The sequence below is a fragment of the Rhizophagus irregularis genome, chromosome 17 (genome assembly GCF_026210795.1).
Source record: "Rhizophagus irregularis chromosome 17, complete sequence".
Lineage (NCBI taxonomy): Eukaryota > Fungi > Glomeromycota > Glomeromycetes > Glomerales > Glomeraceae > Rhizophagus > Rhizophagus irregularis.
The window spans coordinates 3,622,499-3,643,488 of record NC_089445.1 but is presented as its reverse complement, the minus strand read 5'-3'; the positions used below and the strand labels follow the sequence as shown (position 1 = coordinate 3,643,488).

Below are 20,990 nucleotides of genomic sequence, written 5' to 3'. Positions count from 1 at the left end.
CTTTCGCAAAAATGGGTTGATGGCTTTATGAGCCGGCATAATTTAGTTAATAGAAAAAAAACAACAATATCTCAGAAACTTCCAGAAAATTATATTGGTTTGCAAAGTGAATTTTTGTCCTATGTTCTATTTCGTCGAAGAGAACATTAATATCCATTATCTTTAATTGCAAACATGGATGAAACACCCATGTCTTTTAACTCACCAAATAATACAACAGTTGAATAACGTGGTACTAAAACTATTTCAATTTTATCAACTGGATATGAGCGCTCTAATTTTACAGTTGTTTTGGCCTGCACAGCAAATGGAATAAAATTACCACCAGTAATTATTTTCAAACTTGTAAACGTTTCACGTGAGGAGTTTCCTGATGGAGTGATTATCCAGGCTAATAAAGAAGGTTGGATGAATGAAAGTGAGATGATTTGGTGGATTGAAAATGTTTGGACACAACACGCAAGACGCAGAGCAAATCCAAGATCTCTTTTAATACTGGATTCTTTTACTGCTCATAAAACGTCTGCTGTAAAAAATTGATTTCACGAAAAATATACTGATATAGCCATTATTCCAGGTGGTTTAACATCCCGTTTACAACCACTTGATGTTTCGTTGAACAAGTCCTTTAAATCTAAAGTATGATAATTCTTTTATTATTATTATTTTAATAAATTAAATTAATTTTGTAAATAATAATAGGTGCGACATCTTTATAATAATTGGATGAATGATGCCATCAAGGATTACACCCCATCCGGCAAAATCAAAAGGCCTTCCTATTCATTAGTGGCAAATTGGATTAAAGAAAGCTGGATTCTGTGGATACCAACATGATTAGGCGTTCATTCAAGTGTTGCGGTGTTTCAAATTCTTTGGATGGGTCAGAAGATAGCCTAATTTTTGATTTTAATAAAGTGCAAGAGATAAATAACAGAGGAAAAGGTATTGAAGAAAATGAAATTAGTAAGCGAATCAGAAAGTGGAAGTGAATCGGAAAGTAAAAGTGATGATGAAAGTGGATTAGAAGATGAAGGTGATGAAAGTGGATTAGAAGATGAAGGTAATGAAAGTGAGAGCGAAAATGATTATTACAAAGAAAATGAAGATCGCAACATAGTTCAAAACTGGAATTAAATTGACGATCATGTTTAAATTTAGAGAGAAAACGTGTTAAAAGTAGATTGGTAAGACAAAAAACGTGATAATTCATGCTCCCGTTAATAAAAAAAATAAAAAACATGATAATTCAATAATATAAATAAATATATTTTCTAAATTTTGCAATTTAAATTTGATTATTTTATTATGTTACAATAATTAATATTTAAATCTATTAAAATACCCGGGTCTTATGTAAAACTTCCTTAATAAAAATTGAATTATACCCGGGTCTTATGAAGTGGGGGTATGGAAAAGGGGGATACTATATGCAGTGCTAGACGGTAATTTGATTAAAAATAATATGCATCTTAATAAACTTTTACCCAATTATCTAATAATCATTTACTAATCAAAAAAGAAAAAAAAATTATTATATGATACTGAAATTCTGTAAAAATGATCTTTTTATTCTTATTTAATCAATTAACTAATCTTCAAATATTATCAAAATAAATATTAACAATAAATAAATATTTTTTTTTTTAAAAAAATATATATACATGTATATAAATTAAAATTCGATAATAAATGTAATTTCACTTTAACTCAATAAATAAAAAAATAATTTTAATTTTTATTTAATTAAAAATACATAAAATAAACACATAAAAGCACCTTTTTACAAACAAAACTCCGCAACTATAAATAACCATTCATTAAAAAATTTTAATTAATCGAAGAGTGTGCCAACTTGACTCCTGATTCTTCCCTAGTTAATTTAAAAAGAATTTATAATTAATTTAACTAATTCTCTAATTGTATGGGAATAATAAGGATCAGTAAATTCAAAAATAGTAATAATGAAGTTTCTTTAAAATTTTTAGCTAAACCAAGAAAACCTAGTTGCAAATAAGAGAGAGTATTATAATAGATCATGTTTTAAACAAAAAAAGGAATAAAGAAAAACCATCCACAATTCAAAGGTAGTACTGTATTAACAAATTTATTTTGCAGGAAAATATCAAAAGTCTTTAACTACCAACAACTATAACAACATCGGTTTTGGTACGAAATCTCGAAAATCATTTGAGCGACCGACAACAAAATCTCGACAACTGATCCAATATCTTGACAAGTCAAAATCCTGACAAAATTATAACACATTTAAACTAAATATTACATATTGCAACAAATTATTTTATTAGAACACACATCACAAAATTGTCGATATAATGACTTGTCAGGATTTTAGACTTTGTTGTCGATCTTTTGTTAGTCATGCAAGTGGCCGTCGAGATTTTGATCGGATACCAACAACATCATCTTGGATTTCTCCTATTACATTATCAATACCAGAAAACAATTTTTTCCTTAAATTCTCAATCAACAAGGTGATTATACATATCTTCATCTATTTAAATTTTTATCATAAGTGTTTTATACTCTCGAGTTCTGATAATAGATAAGAACTTCACTATTATGTTTAAGAATAGTAGAGTTCTTAATAATTAATGAATTTAATAAAGTTTATGATAAATAGTTTTATAGAAAATTTTCATAAATAAATATTATTTTTTTTAAAATGAATGAATCATAAATAAATAATTTTTTTTTTATTTTTTTTATAGTATAACGTGGCTCTACAAATAAATCGCAAAGGACATAATTTATGGCACATTAGTGATGGTGATAAACTGATAAAGAAATTTTTTTTTTATCATTTAATACACTATAAATATATTATAAACCTTATTTTTTGTACTAATAGTAGTCGTCGATGTTTTTTCATGGAGAAAAAATGAAATAAAAATAATTTCAAAAAAAAAAAAAAAATTTTAAATATATATACTGTATACTTATAGAAACAATCCATATTTATAATAGTAGTATAAAAATTTTTTTCCAAAAGCAAAATAGAAATTAGTAAAATTTGAAGTATTTGTTTGAATGGGAAAGAGTAAATAATTGAAAAAAAGAAAAGAAAAGAAAATGTATACTTATGTATAATATTTGTTGCGAAATAATACAAATGTTGATCAAATGATCTTCCATAAATTTTGCCGGTAATAATATTTTTAGATCGAGAAATTAACTTAGAAAGTGAATAGGTTTTCCAACGATATTTGAGATATTCGAATCTTGCCATATACAGATTTTGCGATTTCGACTAAACGTAAGCGAAGATAACTAATTAGCGATTGGATCATTCTTCAGGGGAAAGCGGATCCATTAAAAAATTGATTTGTAAATAAATTGTTGGTGGTTTGCATGGGTAATCTTCTTATGCGATTCCATATATACATATTAATTGTAATTTCATGTCTTAAACGTCGTAAACGTCGTTGATTACGGCGTCTACGAATAGCAAAACTAACGTAGGAAGGTGTTGTATCTGAAAAGTCGCAAGAAATGTTTAAGTTATCGCATGGAATTTTTGAAAGAGCACGTTCCATTTGAGTTGCATCTATTGTTCGATTTGTTGGTTGTTCATTATCCATTATAAAAATTATATATATTTTTAAAATTTCTTGAAGTGTTCTCTCGAAATAGTTTATTAAATTCTCTCTTTTTTTTTCTCCAAAGTGAAAACTGAATCAAAAATAATCTTGCAGTCTCTTTTTTTTATATATTTATACAGTACATAAATATATATCATATAAAAAAAAAGAGTCTTTTTAAAAAAAAATTGGAAAGAAAAGTGCATCTACTTGACTTTCAAAGAAAATAAAAAATATATAAATAAAAAATTCGTGAAAGCAGGAAAATAAAAAGAATTTTTTTTTCGCTGTTGAAAAAAACATCAAATAGGGTTAATTTATATAAAAAAAATCAAATTATTTTTTTCATGATTCTCACGAAAAGTAATTTTTTTTTCGCGTCTAGCCACAAATATTGGTTTATTACTTGAACATCAAATTACTTTATTTATAATACCATATATAGATATTTTAAAAAATATAATTATATAATTTTTCATCATGAAAGAAAAAAAAAAATACTATCGATAAGATCATGATTTTATTCTAGGTCAGTTCTGAGTCAATACAATTTCTTTAATTGGGATTTGAGATTTCATGCAGTCTAATTAATATAACAATCCAACTTTTTCGATTTCTGACCATTCCCTTTTTGGTGAAATTAGGATCGACTTTGAAACGTGTGGTCTTGCACTGTAGTCCTGTAGATTATAGCCACTATAACTATTAAAGGAACAAAGAAAATGTTTATTGGTTTGATATTTCGCGTAAAGAAAAAAAAAATGGTTCTTATAACATTAATTAATATATTTATTTATTTATTGATCGCGCTCAAAAAAAAAAGAATTCTTTTTTTCGGTTTATTAATTTTTTAATGTATACAGCTTTAATTTGAAATGTTACAAATAAAACAATTTTATATTGATAATTACCAATTATAATATTGGTTGGTAACCAAAAAAAGTATCTTCTGTTCGTGAGACTGCAATTCCGAACTTTTTTTAGTATTAAAGTTTATAATAACTTGTACTGTTATATTTTTAAAAGTTCAACGAATATATATTTTTTTTTTACGGAATCCTTCGGTAATGTCCTTAATCAATTGATAAATATAAACATCCTATTTAAGTGATTCTTTTATTCCGGATAAAGAACAATTTACTTTTTTCGATTTAGTTTAAATATTATTATGTTTAATAAATATATATATATATTTATATATATATTTTAAACTTTATAAAAGAAATGATTTTTAAACTTTACAAATAAAAGAAATGATTTTTTACAGCTTTAATTGGGAACGCTATGTAAAAAAAATTAGTAACGCATTTCTTAAATTCGACTAGAATACATAGGTATAGGCGTCAATTTACCTTTATTGGAAAATATTTTTGGGGATTAGAATATTAGATCGACATTTAAAAATTGCCCTGTTTTTAAAACCTGTTTTCGTTGGTATAATCACATTTTTGTTTTGTACCCGGCCGGCTATAGCCACTATAACTGCAGAATTCTCACTTTTCCTTGTTCCTTGTTCCTATTATAAAAAACGAAAAAAAAAAGTTTTACTGTTTGATGTTTCGCGTATATTAAAGAAAATTATTTCTTTCTGATTACCACTTACGACGAGTTCATCGAAATATCGAAATCTAGATTAGATAATGTGCGAGTCGTAAAATTAATTTTTTTTTTTGACACGCTTAAAAAAATTTTTTTTTCCGGTTTATGTACAATTGTATTTTATTTCAATAAATTAAATTGGTCAAATGAATTGAAGAATAATATACAATTAGGCGCAAAAAATTTGCTTAGCTGAAAATGGAATAATATTTTTTTTTCTCTCTTTTTATTGGTGCAGGTAATGATAAATAAAGAAGCAAGGAACCGTTAAAAGTTGAAACATTAAAGAAATGTCAATCAAAAAAAGGTTTAATAACGCCAATTAACCAAAATAGTATATATGTATGTCGTTTATATACAGTTGTAAGTTGTCGAAATATTTTGATTGGCTAAACATAAAAAAAAATATGAAAAAAAAAATTGGTTCAAAACTAATAATAAAAGTCTTTTTAAACATGCTCATATGGTCATACATGATCTTTGCAATTGTTCTCTATTTAAATTTCCTAATTTGTGAAAATGCTTTTTGATATATATAAAATCAAAAATTTTCATTTTTCTCCCATCATGACCATCATGACCATATTAATCCTTATATATATTCATTTAAAGATTAGCTTAGGTGGCCCATTCGCAAGTAAATATTTATTTCTTTAACCTGTAAATGTGGCAAAAAAAAAATGATTTATAATGTATATTTAAAAAGTCTCACCATTTTTATAATTTATATTCATATTTAACACAAAACACATTATTATGAACTCGCTTCGTAATTGAATTGTAAATATAATAAAAAATAAAAAAAATCTTTTTTTTTTTTATTTTTATTACTGTAAAAGAGTTAGTTAGGTTTTTTTGTTTACATCTTCTCACCCAATTCCCGATGCCGATGGTTGCCTAAGAGCCTAACCTGAAACGATTTAAATTTGATTTCTTTATTATGCCTGATTGACATTGACATTTTTAACTAAAATTTTACTAGAATGACAAAGATGTCCAAGATAAACTAACTAAAATAATAAATGTACAGTTTAATTTTTTGACTCCTCATAATAAAATGACATACATTATTTTAATTGATTTATGTTATTATTTATTATATATAAACAATGCTAAAATGAAATTATTATTTGAATTATGCGACATGTGAATTGCAATAGTCTAAAATTACTCATAATGACTTAGTGTAATATATTCAATATGAATCAATATTTCAACATGCATGCCAAACTAAAAGAGAAAAATTGTAATTTAATTAAGTAATGTAAATTCCAATTATTTCCGCCACTAGTTCTAATTCTATGTCTTGCTCGACGATTATTCCGCCTTCGAAAATAAGACTAGCACGTAAGATGCACGTAAGATGGAACGTTTGAAGGAGTACGTTCAATAGTTTCGGTAAAATTGGATTTATAAGTATAATTAAATTGATTCATTGCGAAAATTGGTTTTTTTTTCTAGGTGAAAAAAAAAATGAGAAATAAAAAATTCGTCAAAGTAGAAAATAAAAAATTCTTTTTTTCGTTGTTAAAAAAATATAAAAAAAAAAATTTTTTTTTATTTTTATTTTTTTCTGATCTGTTTCTCACTTTTTTAACTAGGTAGTAAAAAATATATATATATTATAAAAACTTTTTTTTATTTATTCATTTATTTATTTTACAAAGTTTCTAATTTTAATTATAACTTTTTTTTTTAATATATAAAGTTGTAAACGTAAATGAAAAAATTTTTTTTTTATATATATAATATTATATAATATACAATAACAATAATAAATGATCTTAAATAAAGTATAGATTTTTAAGAAATCATTTAAACCATAACAGGTCAAGTCGATTATTGTTTATCAGTATTACAGGTAATTTTTAAACTCCATTGGTATAGGTTTCATATATGCATCTTTTAATTTTAAATGCATTGTAGGGGAAGAAATAATATACTTGTACGTATATGGGAAGATGGGTGAACTTTTATTTCATAGAAACGTAAATGAAAAAAAATGAATGTAACTATGTTATTAAACAACGGATTTCAGATTTACCAAAATAAAATCTAAAATGGAAATAAGAATAAGAAATAATTATTTTTCGGCGAAATGGCTTTCGGCCCCGATACCATTATTATTTATAGGAAACCGTATTATTATTTTTTTTTACAACAAACATCCTCTTTGAGTGATCCTTTTATTATCAACAAAAATGAACACAACAGATATATATTAATATATATATATACATGTCAATCAAAAGAATTTTCTTATTTTTTAAGGTTTTCAATCACTGGTAATACAATTTTTAATCTCTTACAACTATTTTGGTTAATTGGCGTCGTTAAAAAAGTTATTAAGTGAAGCGCTATACTGATTATAAAAAATCAATAAAAAGATGTTGATAACCCAAACATTACCAAATATGGTAAAATTCAAGAATAAATAATTGAGCAGCTGAACAATAAATAAATAACAAAAGGTTTTTTTTTTGATAGACTTTTTTATAAGGGAGCTTACACATATTATGTAATTATTATAGGGGGGGAGGGGGGTAGTTAAAATTTTACGTTACACTTATTTAAATCATATGATTTATAAATATTATAATTTGATTGGTTATAAAATCTAACAGGGGGGGGGGGGTAAGGTTTATAATAAAATGAATATTACGTGATATGTGTAACTCCCCTAATGATGATGATTTTTTTTTTTAACCTTTGCTTTTTTATTTATCATTACCTAGCATACAAATATCAACAAAAAGTGCGTGTCCGGATTAATATTAAAAGAGCCAATTCGTCGTAACTTAAATCTATAAAATCTTGGTAAGAAATACATAATAATAATAATATCATATTTTTTTTTTTGTGTGGCGCAATTTATCATTTTTACAAAATTTTGCACACAGGGCCGCATTACGGCGTTATGCACTAGCACGTGAAAATATCAGTGACGAATAAGGTGACGAATAAGTTTATACTACTCGAAAAAAACTGTTGTTCCCCTCAGATAAATATAAACAGTGAAACTCGGACGGGTGTGACTATGTGATGAATTAAAGTGATCACGTGACCGTGCAAAATTTCCGGTGCGGCTGGACTAGTTATTTTTTATTCCATTGGTTATTTATTTATAAATTAGAAAGTTCGCTGGGAAGTTTTGTTATATGTAACGAATATTTTTTTTTTTCTTTTATTTGAATTTGCAGATTGATTAAAAAACTAAACTTGTTCCAGTCCATTTAACATAGTTACCCATTTAACTAAAAGTAGGTTATATTCTGAGTTGTATGAATTGTTAAAGTCAATATTTTTTATTTTTTTTAAAAACTTTTTTCCTTTTGTAATTTTTTTACCTATAAAGATAATTAATTTTAAAGGTAAAAGTAAAAGAAATTTAATATTATTTTTTTATTACTTTATTTTATTATTCTATTACTTATTTTATTAGCATTAATACACTAATCTGTACTATTTCTATTGTGCATTTGTGCGGGGTAACATTTACACGATTCATTTGATAATATTCATCACTTGTTCTTATGGTATTGGGGTTTTCTTTCCCGGATTTTTATTTCACTGAATACTCTTTGGAATAAACATTTTCCGCTCGACTCTTTTTAGAAACTAGAGAGAAAATTGAATATAAAGATGCAATGCTAACACAGTGGGTTTGTCTATACACGAGAATATATCCGAAATTTCACTCAATTGTCTCGTTATGGGACAACTCTAGAAAAGGTTTCGAAATCAGTATTTTACAAAGAAAAAAAATTTTTTCATCTTAAAGAGAGTATCAAAGAGAAAGGAAAGAACAAATTCTCCAAGGTAGATGCTAGTGATATAACTAGTGAAATCGAAAAGTTTGAGAATATAAAAACAGAAAAGCAGTCAATCCTACTTTTTGAACAGCACTTTGATTCTATTATCAACAACAAAATTATGAATAATAATTCTGTTATTTCCTTCACTTAGCACTTATGTGTTAAGAGGTTCCATCCTTCATAATTTTTCTCGTTCCTCGGAAAATCATGATTTTCTTGTATGCGATTTGTCTATCATTCATGTCTACAGAAAAATCTTCATGATTTTTTGAACGAAGTGAAGGAAATTATACAGGGGTTTCGATCAAAGCAGTTTATTTTTCACTACGGTAATAATAAATATTTATTTAATTCAACTGTTCACTATATACTTGAAAAACGATGGATAAAGTCGCTTTGATACGGTAGACTAATAATGTTTACCAAGAGTCTGCTATTATCGTCTATTTTTGTTACCTGTTTCAACAAAGTGCATACTTAACAATGATGGGCGTTCGGGAAGTCAAGAGAACTTCTGGCAGTGCCTATGATAATTTTTTTATTAAACGGGAACTGGGTTCAGTTTCCACGATTCCGTTAATCAAAATCAGAATCTTAACCAAAAAAAGAAACCTTTAGTCGTGAGGTCAAAAAATTCTATTATGTAATAATTAATAATTTGACGGATTTGCATTCCAATGACGAAATAGAATATTCGTAAACAACATTTTTTTTATTATGAATTAAATATATTCGTTGAAGAGTAAGTACAATAATAAATAAAAAAGACGAAAATTTATTAAAAAAATTCTATAATAGTTATAAATCATCAAACGTATATCAGATATTAAATTTTTCAGCGTTATTATATTCCTTCAAATGTCCAAGAATAACATTATAACATTATCTTTGATTTCTCACTCACAAAGTCAAAATTTTTGTGCCGTTACTCCATCACATTAAAATTTTCATTTCTCTTACTCTCATATTTTAACCGACGCTTAAATACCTCAGAAACAAGCTATCCCAGATCTTCACCAATAATGACGCATAGCATTTCCTCATTTGCTAATTCTCCCCCTTGCTAATCGTTGATGATAAATTTAGCCCCTCCACGCAGATAAATGAGTAAGGTGTAGCTTTATTCGTTGGAACAAGATAACTGCTATAATAAATAAATAATAAAAAAGTTGATGCATTATTTTATATTCGAAAAAAATTTTTACTACAATTGTTGTAAATCTTCAAACGTATCAAATGTCTAAGCATAAAATTATAACATTATAATTGATCTCTCACAAAGTTCAAATAAAAATAAAAAAAAAATATAAAAAATTGAATGAAATTATATTCTAAATATTTTCAATTTCAAATAATCTGTGTTTAATTACTTTCATCTATAATAACAAATAATGAAATAATCAATTAGTTAACTTAAAATTTAATAGATCAAAAATATCACATGCAAAAATAATTACCTTTAGAATTAACGTCAAGTTTAGTGAAACCAATTCTTAAAGATTCTATATTAAATATTAGTTCGTTGTTAGCATTGTAAAATTAGTTTCTAATCATACTATATTAAATTATATGTTTACCTAAAGATTCTGTTTCATCATTGTCTGCATTTTTTGGTTCTGGAAGATTATTAAAATCTAAAAGTCTACTTGTATAAACTGCTTGAGGATGTGTTGTATACGAAAGCGCACCAGTAGATGATAATAGTGTCTGAACCGCTGTAGATGACTTTTCGTTAATTTCATTAGCTTCTCTAATTTGTTCGTTGATTGCAAAATTTTCTTCATCATGTTTATTACGAATACTCAAATGTACATTCCATATTGACTCGTGCAATTCATCTGCTTTAGGTCGTTTTAAAGGGTCCGCATCCCAACATTGGTTAATTATATCAAGGAAAACTTGAGGAATTTTATAGGTAGATTTTGGTCTCAAACCCTGACAAATTTTTAAAGCTAAGAATTCATCATGGGCGACATCATGATAAGGAGGTAATCCTGTACAAACTTCATATGCAATAATTCCAAATGCATAAATATCACTTGCTTGAGTATATTCTTTTCCTCTTAGGACTTCTGGAGCTACATATGGTAATACTCCATATATTTTTTTATTACCATCATGAGAAGTTTTTACATTTGCTGGTTGACATAATCCTAAATCAGTAATAAAAGTTGTTTCACTAAAAGTACTTAATATATTTCCACAATGAAAATCACGATGAGCCAATCCACTACTATGAATATTTTTAAGACCATCTGCAATACTATGTAAACTATAAGACTTTTTCTCCCAATCTAGTGAAATGAAATTGTTATCTAAATGTTGTCTTAAACTACCATCAAATAATTGTATCACCATCATAAAATTATTCGTTTTTGGATCTTTGGTAATACCAAAACAACGAACTATCCAACCACCATTATCTATAATAATATTTGACTTAACCTTAAAAGGAAAATATAGTTAGTTAAGCACTTATGAAACTAAAATATATAAGAAAATATCATACTTCTTCTAACAAATCTACTGTAGTGCCTTGTGAGTTATGTAAACATTTTAAAGCGACTTCTTTTTGCCATTGATAATTGCCATAACTGTAATTCCAAATTGCTTTAAAAATAGTCCCAAATCCTCCTTTTGCTAAATATTTAACATCTTCAAATTTATCATATTCAATCCACTCTATAGCTTGACTTTCTTTTTTAGCTTTTAATTGTGCTTTTTGAATAAATTCATCAACGTCATGATTTCCACTTGTCCAATTTTTGAAATTTTGTTGAAAACGTTTAGAATTACATGCTTGACAATAATAATCACCAGTATTAGGCTGTTTACATTCATAACACAAACCATTCTCTTTATAACGACTTTTTAATTCTTCATTTAATATCAGCTTATCAATTAACGATTCTTGTTCTTCAGTCAAGTATTCATGTCTAAAATCTTTTATTTGCTCAAATACACCATCACTTAGTTTAACTTCATCCATTTAGTAAATTATTTGTCGAATAAGGAATATGTTATTAATTCGTATTTAAAATATGAAAATAAAGAAAAGAAAAAAAAATAATGGTGAAACGTTATTTATGTTAGAAATGTTGCAATGATTTCATGATCGGCAACGAAATTGTTAAAAAGAAGACTAGTTAAAATACACAGGAAACACAACAAGTCTCGTCACGCTAAACTTATCGTTCAACTTCTATACATAAATGAAAAAATTTATTTCTTGGTTTGTGGAGCAGATAACTTCGTTTTTAAGATAAAAATTCTTTGAATATCTAAATACCAACCAACACGAACGTTTTAAAAATAAATAAAAATTTATATTTTTATAAAAGAAAAAACATTTACGTTTACTATGATATTGTTAACACGATAAAACTCACCTCTTATTGGCTCTTAATATAACTAGGGATGGGCAAAAATGCGAAAATTTCATTTATAATGCGCATCATGCGGATTACGTGCGTCGGTGTCAATTATGTAAATCAAAACTATATATCATATATGGAATATGGTATCATATAAAAATTTACTATTGAAGATTTTTTCACGTGTTAATTCCATTATACAATTTTATAAATACAATAATATTGTAACAATAAGTAATAATAATCATATGATACAATTAAAAAGGTTTGACGCAATAACTTCTGCCATGGGTAATTAATTGACTTGTTATTTCCTTGATAGTATTATTATGGTCATTTTTTTAGACTCTTTTGGGCTGCTATCCGAGCTTGATACTTTCGTTTATATGATTTGTAAATACCCATGCTAAATTTAGATGTCTAGCCTTAATTCTAACTCGTTTTGCGACCAAAAACATTTTAAAGTTAATTTTAATTCCAGAATAACAGAGTTACGTTGCTAAATTTGAAATATTTTACCAATTAATGAAAAAATAACCTTCTTTTTATTCAATATTAGTATAGAGAGAGGTTTTACATGGCATTGATTTGAAAGTTGAATAATAATACAAAAATAACCAACGTAACTTTGTCAGAGATATGTATGAGAATGGATACTTATAAAAAAAAAGTAATAAATAATTTATAATAAATAACAAGAAAGTTCACTCTAGACATCTAAAAATTCGCGAACTATTCTTTTATTATTGTGGTCTACTATGTAAAAGAGACTCTCTATTAAGTAGTTATGATTTTAAAAAAACTTTGATAATAGTTTAATTAAGCTACCTGATATAGTTTTGATTTACATAGTTGACCGATCACCCCAATGATACGTGGTATTATCTATACAAGATTAAATCATTGAATTAATGGGATATATCAGAATCATCAGTTTCATCATTATTAATACTCTCTTCTTCATTTTCATTACTACTACTTAAAAAATACTCATCTTTATAATCGCTCTCTATTTTCGCCTGGAATTTGATTTTCGTTATCTATATTTTCCCATCTTGCAATACATTTACTGGGCTTGCCGAAAACCAGCCACATGTCCAAGTTTATTAAAACGAGTCTAAATAGAACTAATTGGAGGCATCATCATTATCAATATCATCATTTCTATTATTATTCACTATAGTCAATTTCTGTTGTCCACTAATATTTTTCCCCACGAGATTTCGTTTACCCTGGTCCCTGGGTAAGAAAAATCACGTGATTCCATTACAAAATTATTGACCACTAATATTATTAACCGCAGTTGAATAATATCGGGATCACAAGCTTGACACCATGTTTTGTACGTATTATCTTTATTACAATACGCACATTTTCCACCTTTCAAATGTCACTTGTAAAGAATTATATGGTGACGTGTTGGCTTCTACACATATTTATTTATTTTGCAATGAATTATTTTCTTGTTGTTACCCGAGTATCATACTACGCTACTAAACAACGTGAAGACATTTTTTCTGGATTCTTATTAGCCATTTAACTATACGCTATGGCATTTTCTTTGTATTCGAATACTTGTTATTAATATCTGTGGTTGAATATTAACTGTTATATGGCAAGTCAGAGTAAACAAATCTGCGCCTATTTCAACAAAATTTGCCGCTTTATCATTATGTGACACTTTAACATTTAATAAACGTATAATTTAGTGTAACACAAGAAATTTGCATTTTTATTTATGTAATATAAAAAAAATTTTGATGTATAAATTAAACGCTTTTATTAGAATTATATGGGAAATTAGGACAAGCGAATTACGTTTTTGCACTGTAGCCTGCCACTATAACTATTAACTTTCCATTATAGGAACAAAGAAAATGTTGATTGGTTTGATATTTCGCGTAAAGAAATGTTTTCTTATAACATTATTAATTTATTTATTTATTTATTGACATGTTTAAAAATGAAAAAAAAAGAATTTTTTTTTCCGGTTTATTAATTTTTAATGTATACAGCTTTATTTGAAATATTACAAAGAAAAACAATTTTAGATTGATAATTAAAAGGAAGTCAACAATTTACTAAAAATTTGTTACCAATTATAATATTTGTGAAATTGGTTGATAAGTATCTTCTGTTCGTGCATTTATATTTTATAGAGTAAAATAATTAGAGGTCATATATACTTGGGGTGTGCATTTAGAAGGGCACTTATAACTTATAAGTGGTGGTGGATGGTGCTTTTTATAATAATACTAATTGAACAAATACAAATATTAAAAGTAAAGAAAATTATTTAAACCATAAATAGTTAATTATTACGTATTATATAATAAATTATAATTTCTAAATTCAATTATGGGGACGTAGTTTACTGAAAGAACATAGAAAGTAAATGGAAAACAAAAAGTAAAAAATGAATATACGATTGAACGATTTGAACATGCTGTTATCTACATAACAATGAAATTATATACAAATAGTAAATAATCCATTAAAAATATTCTAATTTTCTAGAAGATGGACAAATTTAAACCATAAATAGTAATCTTTAAGTGATTCTTTTAATTCCAGATAGAACATACAAATTATTACCAACAAAAATGAACACGATAATAAATGATAAAAATTTTGATGACCAAAACATTACCAAATATAGTTAACAAAAAGACTAACCATTTATTTCTTTTCGACATTGGTTTATTCATTCATTCATTTTTTATTTTTGTTATTAGGACTTACATATTTATTGATCCAAAAGTTCCTTTTTAATGTAAACTTATCCAGGTAATCGCCTTATTATTTGTAATCAGGTGATATGTATATGTATAATGTTCAGGTGATTTATATGTTTATTTTAAATGATTCTCTGAGTTTCTGAGTCACATTTTTATCGTGAGCAATTTTACTTTTTTTAAACACATCATTTAATGCCCCTATTTGTGATGGAAAACTTGGGGATTATGGATTACATGGCTCATGGTACTGTGAAAATGGGAATCAGTTCCCTTATAATTCTGAATTAGCAAAGTTACTATCCCAAGATAAGTTGGAATATTGTCTTACCTGCAACACTTCAAGCAATAAACTCAAGTTCGCAATTGTAACATAGAAGCTTTATCATATACTCTCACGCTTGTATTTATTTTTGCATGTATTAATAAAGTACCGTGAATATTCTTCTCACCTATCAGCTGATATGTAAAAACGCTGAAATTCTGAGACTGTGATGTGAGTCACGATCTTAAAGTTTAGCACTTTTTTTTATATGAAGTAATGTAAAGCTTAGTATCTGTAATGAGTCAGATCAATCTGTGCAACAATCAATTTCTTATAAATATATCCTCTATTCATAGCAAATTTTTTCTTTTTCTGAACTTGTACAACTGTTACTACATTTGCAAATAACCATGTCCAACAACATTGCAAATACAAGTACTTCTACGAGTGCTCCTATAGCTAGTCTTCCGATGGTTGAAGAAATTAATGGATGGAATCAAGATGGGGTTAAGGAATTTTTGCAAGAGAGGAGAGCTGAATTAGACTTAGACCTTGAGGGTGAAGATATCGATAAAATTTATAATCAGAAGGTTTTAAAGGGTAGCTTTTTCCTTAAATTAACACGAAAAGACCTTTTAAGTATCAATATACCTCTTTGAACAGCTAAAGAAATTTTAAAACTGATTAGTAAGATTAAAAGAGGTAAGCAAGCTTTATTTTTTCCCACGATTTTATATATTTGCCAATAATACCGAATACTTACTTTTTCTTATGCCTTTCTTTCCTATTTATTATCATCAAACCCAGGTTAGGGTTAGGTTAGGGTTAGGGTTCCAAAAATATATTCACGTTATCGCAGAGCAATCCAGTGCCACTGGTAAGTGAGTCATAATAAATTGTCAACACGAATGAACGTATCCTGGCTTGTAATTGTTACATATTTATTAATATTTAAATTTTTCTATTACTAAACATCCTGACTTTCGCTTTATTACTTTTTCTTAATACTCCCTTATTCATCACTAGAACTTCTTACAGAAAGAGAATTGTTTCGATTAAATCTTCTCCTTCTTGAAGGCTTATAAAATGACAACTAAAAGCACACATGAATTAGCTTCACAAAAACTACCTAAGATTCCATTATTACAATGGAAACTTTTCTTAATGAAGCATTAATAGCTTCAAATTATTCAAATGAATGTAAAGTTTAAAAGAAAAACAGTCAATACTTTTTTGTGAGTAATGACTGAAATAAATAATCAAAGATTAAGAAAACTACCAAAGCCAGAAAGGTGAGGTTCCCAAGATGACTGTCATGTGATCTTTGGTGAACCAGACTTTATACTTTTTTGTGCTGATAATGTGAAGAAGTTGGAATCTCTAAATGACACAGAAGTAGTCACTACAGGTGAAGTAAATCTAGAACAACTTATGGTTGAATTAGTAGGAGGAACTGAGATAACCGAAGACAGACAAGTAAAATTTACAGATGATATAAAGAATCTTAATGAACTTTATAATGCTGCAGTTGATGTAATAGATGGTACAAATGATTATTCTATACATGAAAAAATAAAGAGAATAATTCGTCAAGCTTTTGGATATATAGTACTTACTTTACTAAAAATGGCCAATTTTTTGAAATATTTTTATAGACCTAGATACAATGGCTTTCAAAACAATTGTGCAATTATTTTGTAAAATTTTTAAAATATATCAAGATATATTTAAGATATTTTTGAGATTAAAATATTAAAATAATATCAAAGTTAATTATATTATAATAATAAAATAATAACAAAAATATTAAAAAATTATTGTGATATTATTTTGAGTTATTTTTATAGACCTAGATACAATACAATTACAAAATAATAGCAAAAATATAATAAAAACATTTTGATGTATTAAATGTATTTTTGTAGTATTTTAAAATTATTACAAAATCATTTCAAAAAATTGGCCATTTTTAGTAAAGTAATAAATTACAATATGGCATGATCACAACATATGCTAAAACATAGTTTCTAAAACGTGATGATTTACCAAATACAAATAAACTCTATATATCCTCTATGATTCCTATAAATCAACAATACACAGAATATCAACCTTCGTTTTTAAAATGTATACATTACTTCGAAGATATTTTTAGTAATGCCTCAAAGTTTGACTCTTCATTATCGCCACCAAAATCTAATCATGATGATGATAATGACAATCATCCAGATTCAGACCATTCAAACAATTCAGACCAATCAGATAATAATGATAATGAATATAAGCCACCAAAGTCTAAACGTCAAAAAACTGACTGAGTCAAAAAAAGAACTTCTGAATACTTGTCCAAAGATAACCACTTAGAATGCAAAAAAAGTTAATATAAAAAATTTCAAATACACAAGTGATGGTAAGTTTCTTGTAGATATGAAAAATTATGATTGTGAACGATTCTACTTTGACGAAGCATTGGGATTTGGTAGGACCCACTTACTTATAAGATAGATCACCCTCAGGCCTAAGGTAAAAATCATATATAAAATTCTTTGCAGATCCTACTATAAAAGGAAATTTTATATTACATTGTTATGATTTTTTTCCTTTTTAGCTAATTAACCAATAGAATTTAAGAAAAAAGTAAGGTAAAAACTATTAGTAAAGGGCCAATTTTCTACAGTGACATTTATTATAAGTAAGCGGGATTCTGATTTGGTTGATCTGGAACAGTTGTTAATAAAGATATGATATATAATAATTATTTTTAGAAGGTTGTAAAGTTGCAATTATTACAATATACATACAACACTTTTGTTGTAATTACAACACAATATTATAATTATTATATAGTATTACAATTACTACTAGTATTATAATTATTATATAGTATTGTAATTATTTTCAATTATACAAATATATATTATAATATATTAATCATTTCATTTTATGATGATATTTGTTCTATAAAAACTTAATTTTTATTTTTCAAAAAGAAAATTTTTAAATAATCATAAGTGTTGTAATATTACAACATTTTAACTTTAAAAGTAATAATAGGTTGCAACCTTTATTATTACAACACAAGGTAGTAATTATCAATTACATACTACATCTTTAGTTATTAGTAAAGCAAACTTTGCAGAAAATCAGGTGCTCTAAAGATAGTTGACTTATATAAAGATATTATTAAGCTAAAGGAAATGCTTAATGAAATAAAAATTTATTGCATAATTTTCAAAAAAATTCAAGGAATTTACGTACTGAAGCTTCTAAAATCTGGAATTTTCCATAAGGCGTTTGTCTTCATGCTCATATCATTTGCTGGAGAATTGTTTGCAAGTAAAAGATAGAAATTCTGTCATAAAAGAAGAAAAAAGATTAGCCATAAAAGGCTTACAAGAAATACATGCATTAGAGGGAAACATGGGAATATTAGATTAAATAATATAATGGTAAATAGGTTAACAGGTCATTCTTATGTTTGGTAGATTAATTTCGCACTAAGTGAAATTATAGGTAATGCAGAATATCTGAAAGCAGAATTACTCAAATTGAGATACTTACCTAACCTGTGGTAACTTTACCTAAAATATATATAATGGATTTTTTTTTTCTTTTAGTTGTACTAATTTACAGTACTATATTAGTATTATAATATATGCTTATGATAAGCTTTTCCTGTATTAACTTATTAATAAATATAAGTAACGATAATATCATTTGCACCATCAATTAATTATATTACAGTGACACCTCTATAAGTGCACCTAAGGTTGCTTGCTGAAACCTAGGGGTTTAGGCAAGATGGCGTTTTGCCAAAAAGCGAAATTCTGCCAAAACTATATTAAAGTTATATTAAAAAACTGGCGAAACTTTGGAGAAAGGCGAAACTGCCAAAACTTATTATAAATGCCTAAACTGCCAAAACTTTGCTGAAACTATAATAAATCTATAGTAAAATTTTGACGAAACTAATCGTAGGATTTTGAAAAGGTTTAGACAAGCAACTTTAAGTGCACTCTCTATAAGTGCATACACTATATAAATTTTCTTTAAGTGCACGGTGAACCTGATCCTAACTTATAGGAGCTCTTAATATTTTACTCTCTATAAATGCATACTCTATACTTGTAGCCGAAACCTTTTCACATGATTTTTGGCCACGTCTTTAAATTAAAATTAAGTTAATAAATGATAAAAATTAATCTCTACATCCAGCCAAAATTATAATATAAAGTCTTTGGAGTTTTGGATGAATTTCTAGATAGTTTTTAATAATTTATTATAATTAAATTACTGAAAGTCTGAAACCCTGTCTATATATAGCACACACTTTCTAAGTGCACATTCTACTATTTTTTTACTATAGTTCCAAAGGGGATGCACTTAGAGAGGTGTTACTGTATGTATTAGATTGACATGTGATTTCCTACAATAAATTGATTTTTTTCAAATTTTTTTGCAAAATTTTGCGCACAAATGTTCTATTCTGATTATAAATGTATGTATTACTGATAAACTCCTGATAAACATAGTAAATAGAGCATACCTGCATCATTCATACAGATCTATTTCTCCAAAATATATGAGGTCTTTGCAATAGAAAGGTACAAAACTCAAAAAATATCAAAAATTAAATTAATATTAAATTTGCATTTATTTCAGTAAAAAAAAACATAATTAGCATATAAAGTAAAATTTAAATTTTTTTTGAGTTTCGTACCTTTCTATTGCAAAGACCCCATATTTCTAAATGAATAAAGGAATATTTACATCATACATTAGAGATTTACCAGAAATCATTAAACCAGTGTCACAAAACTATGAATCAAAAAAAATCACGTTTACAAAGTTGGCTTGAATGCCCGGCATCCATAACATTGCCTATTTTTACGTTACAGATACTGAGACACAAACAAATAATACATGGCTAGAGGTGCTAAAGCATGATCATGAGTCAGAAATTAATAGCCAGGTTTATACATGAAACTGAAATTAGTTAATTTTGACCTTTGAAATGGTCAAAATGGTCAAAATGGTCAAAATGATTTCGACTTGAGCCCCTCCAAAAGTCAAAATGGTCAAAATTATGACATAATCATATGATTTTATAGTAAACAATAATATTAAAATTCAAAGTTAACGAACTCCGCATCCAGTAATTCGATTTTTATGATCTTTATACAGTTGAATTCAGCTCATTGAGAGGATTCCAATGATATGTATTTCATATCTGTAGCATTAATATTGACGGAGTTATTCACATTTAAAATTTTATATTAAACTATAATTATAAAAATCATATGACTATGATGTAATTTTGACCATTTTGACTTTAATTTTGACTTTTGACCTTCCCAAGTTGAAATATTTCTACTTTTGGGCTTTAATTTCAACTTCATATATATGTTGTACCTCAGATCGATTCTTACCTCAGATCGCAACTCACGCACCTCAGATTGAAATCGTCATGTAAGATGTGTGATGTGGATCATTAATAATTTGAGGTGTCTCAGTTTTTAATCTGAGGCAAATAAAAATTTTTTTTAAAAAAAAAAATATCGATCATTTTCTGCTGGTTTCTACTATTTTATTAATCTGAA

General features: G+C 26.7%; 4 protein-coding genes across 4 annotated transcripts; 2 read left to right on the top strand and 2 right to left on the bottom strand.

Annotated features, from left to right (window-relative positions):
• Positions 1 to 3,314: 3,314 nt before the first annotated feature.
• Positions 3,315 to 3,602, bottom strand: OCT59_009489 (uncharacterized protein; the record flags this gene model as incomplete). The annotated part of the gene is made up of 1 exon (XM_066133601.1): positions 3,315 to 3,602. One exon carries the CDS (start codon positions 3,600 to 3,602, stop codon positions 3,315 to 3,317), a length of 288 nt encoding a protein of 95 aa, XP_066000026.1.
• Positions 3,603 to 10,378: 6,776 nt separating this feature from the next.
• On the bottom strand, positions 10,379 to 12,005 carry OCT59_009488 (uncharacterized protein; the record flags this gene model as incomplete). Its single annotated transcript, XM_025323921.1, has 4 exons — positions 10,379 to 10,392; positions 10,474 to 10,518; positions 10,594 to 11,461; positions 11,526 to 12,005. The coding sequence occupies 4 exons, from the start codon at positions 12,003 to 12,005 to the stop codon at positions 10,379 to 10,381; spliced, it is 1,407 nt and encodes a 468-aa protein (XP_025188817.1).
• A 3,795-nt stretch (positions 12,006 to 15,800) lies between these two features.
• OCT59_009487 (uncharacterized protein) lies at positions 15,801 to 16,049 on the top strand (the record flags this gene model as incomplete). Its single annotated transcript, XM_066133600.1, has 1 exon — positions 15,801 to 16,049. One exon carries the CDS (start codon positions 15,801 to 15,803, stop codon positions 16,047 to 16,049), a length of 249 nt encoding a protein of 82 aa, XP_066000025.1.
• A 489-nt stretch (positions 16,050 to 16,538) lies between these two features.
• OCT59_009486 (uncharacterized protein) lies at positions 16,539 to 17,708 on the top strand (the record flags this gene model as incomplete). Its single annotated transcript, XM_066133599.1, has 3 exons — positions 16,539 to 16,590; positions 16,727 to 16,998; positions 17,415 to 17,708. 3 exons carry the CDS (start codon positions 16,539 to 16,541, stop codon positions 17,706 to 17,708), a joined length of 618 nt encoding a protein of 205 aa, XP_066000024.1.
• Between the last annotated feature and the right edge of the window lie 3,282 nt (positions 17,709 to 20,990).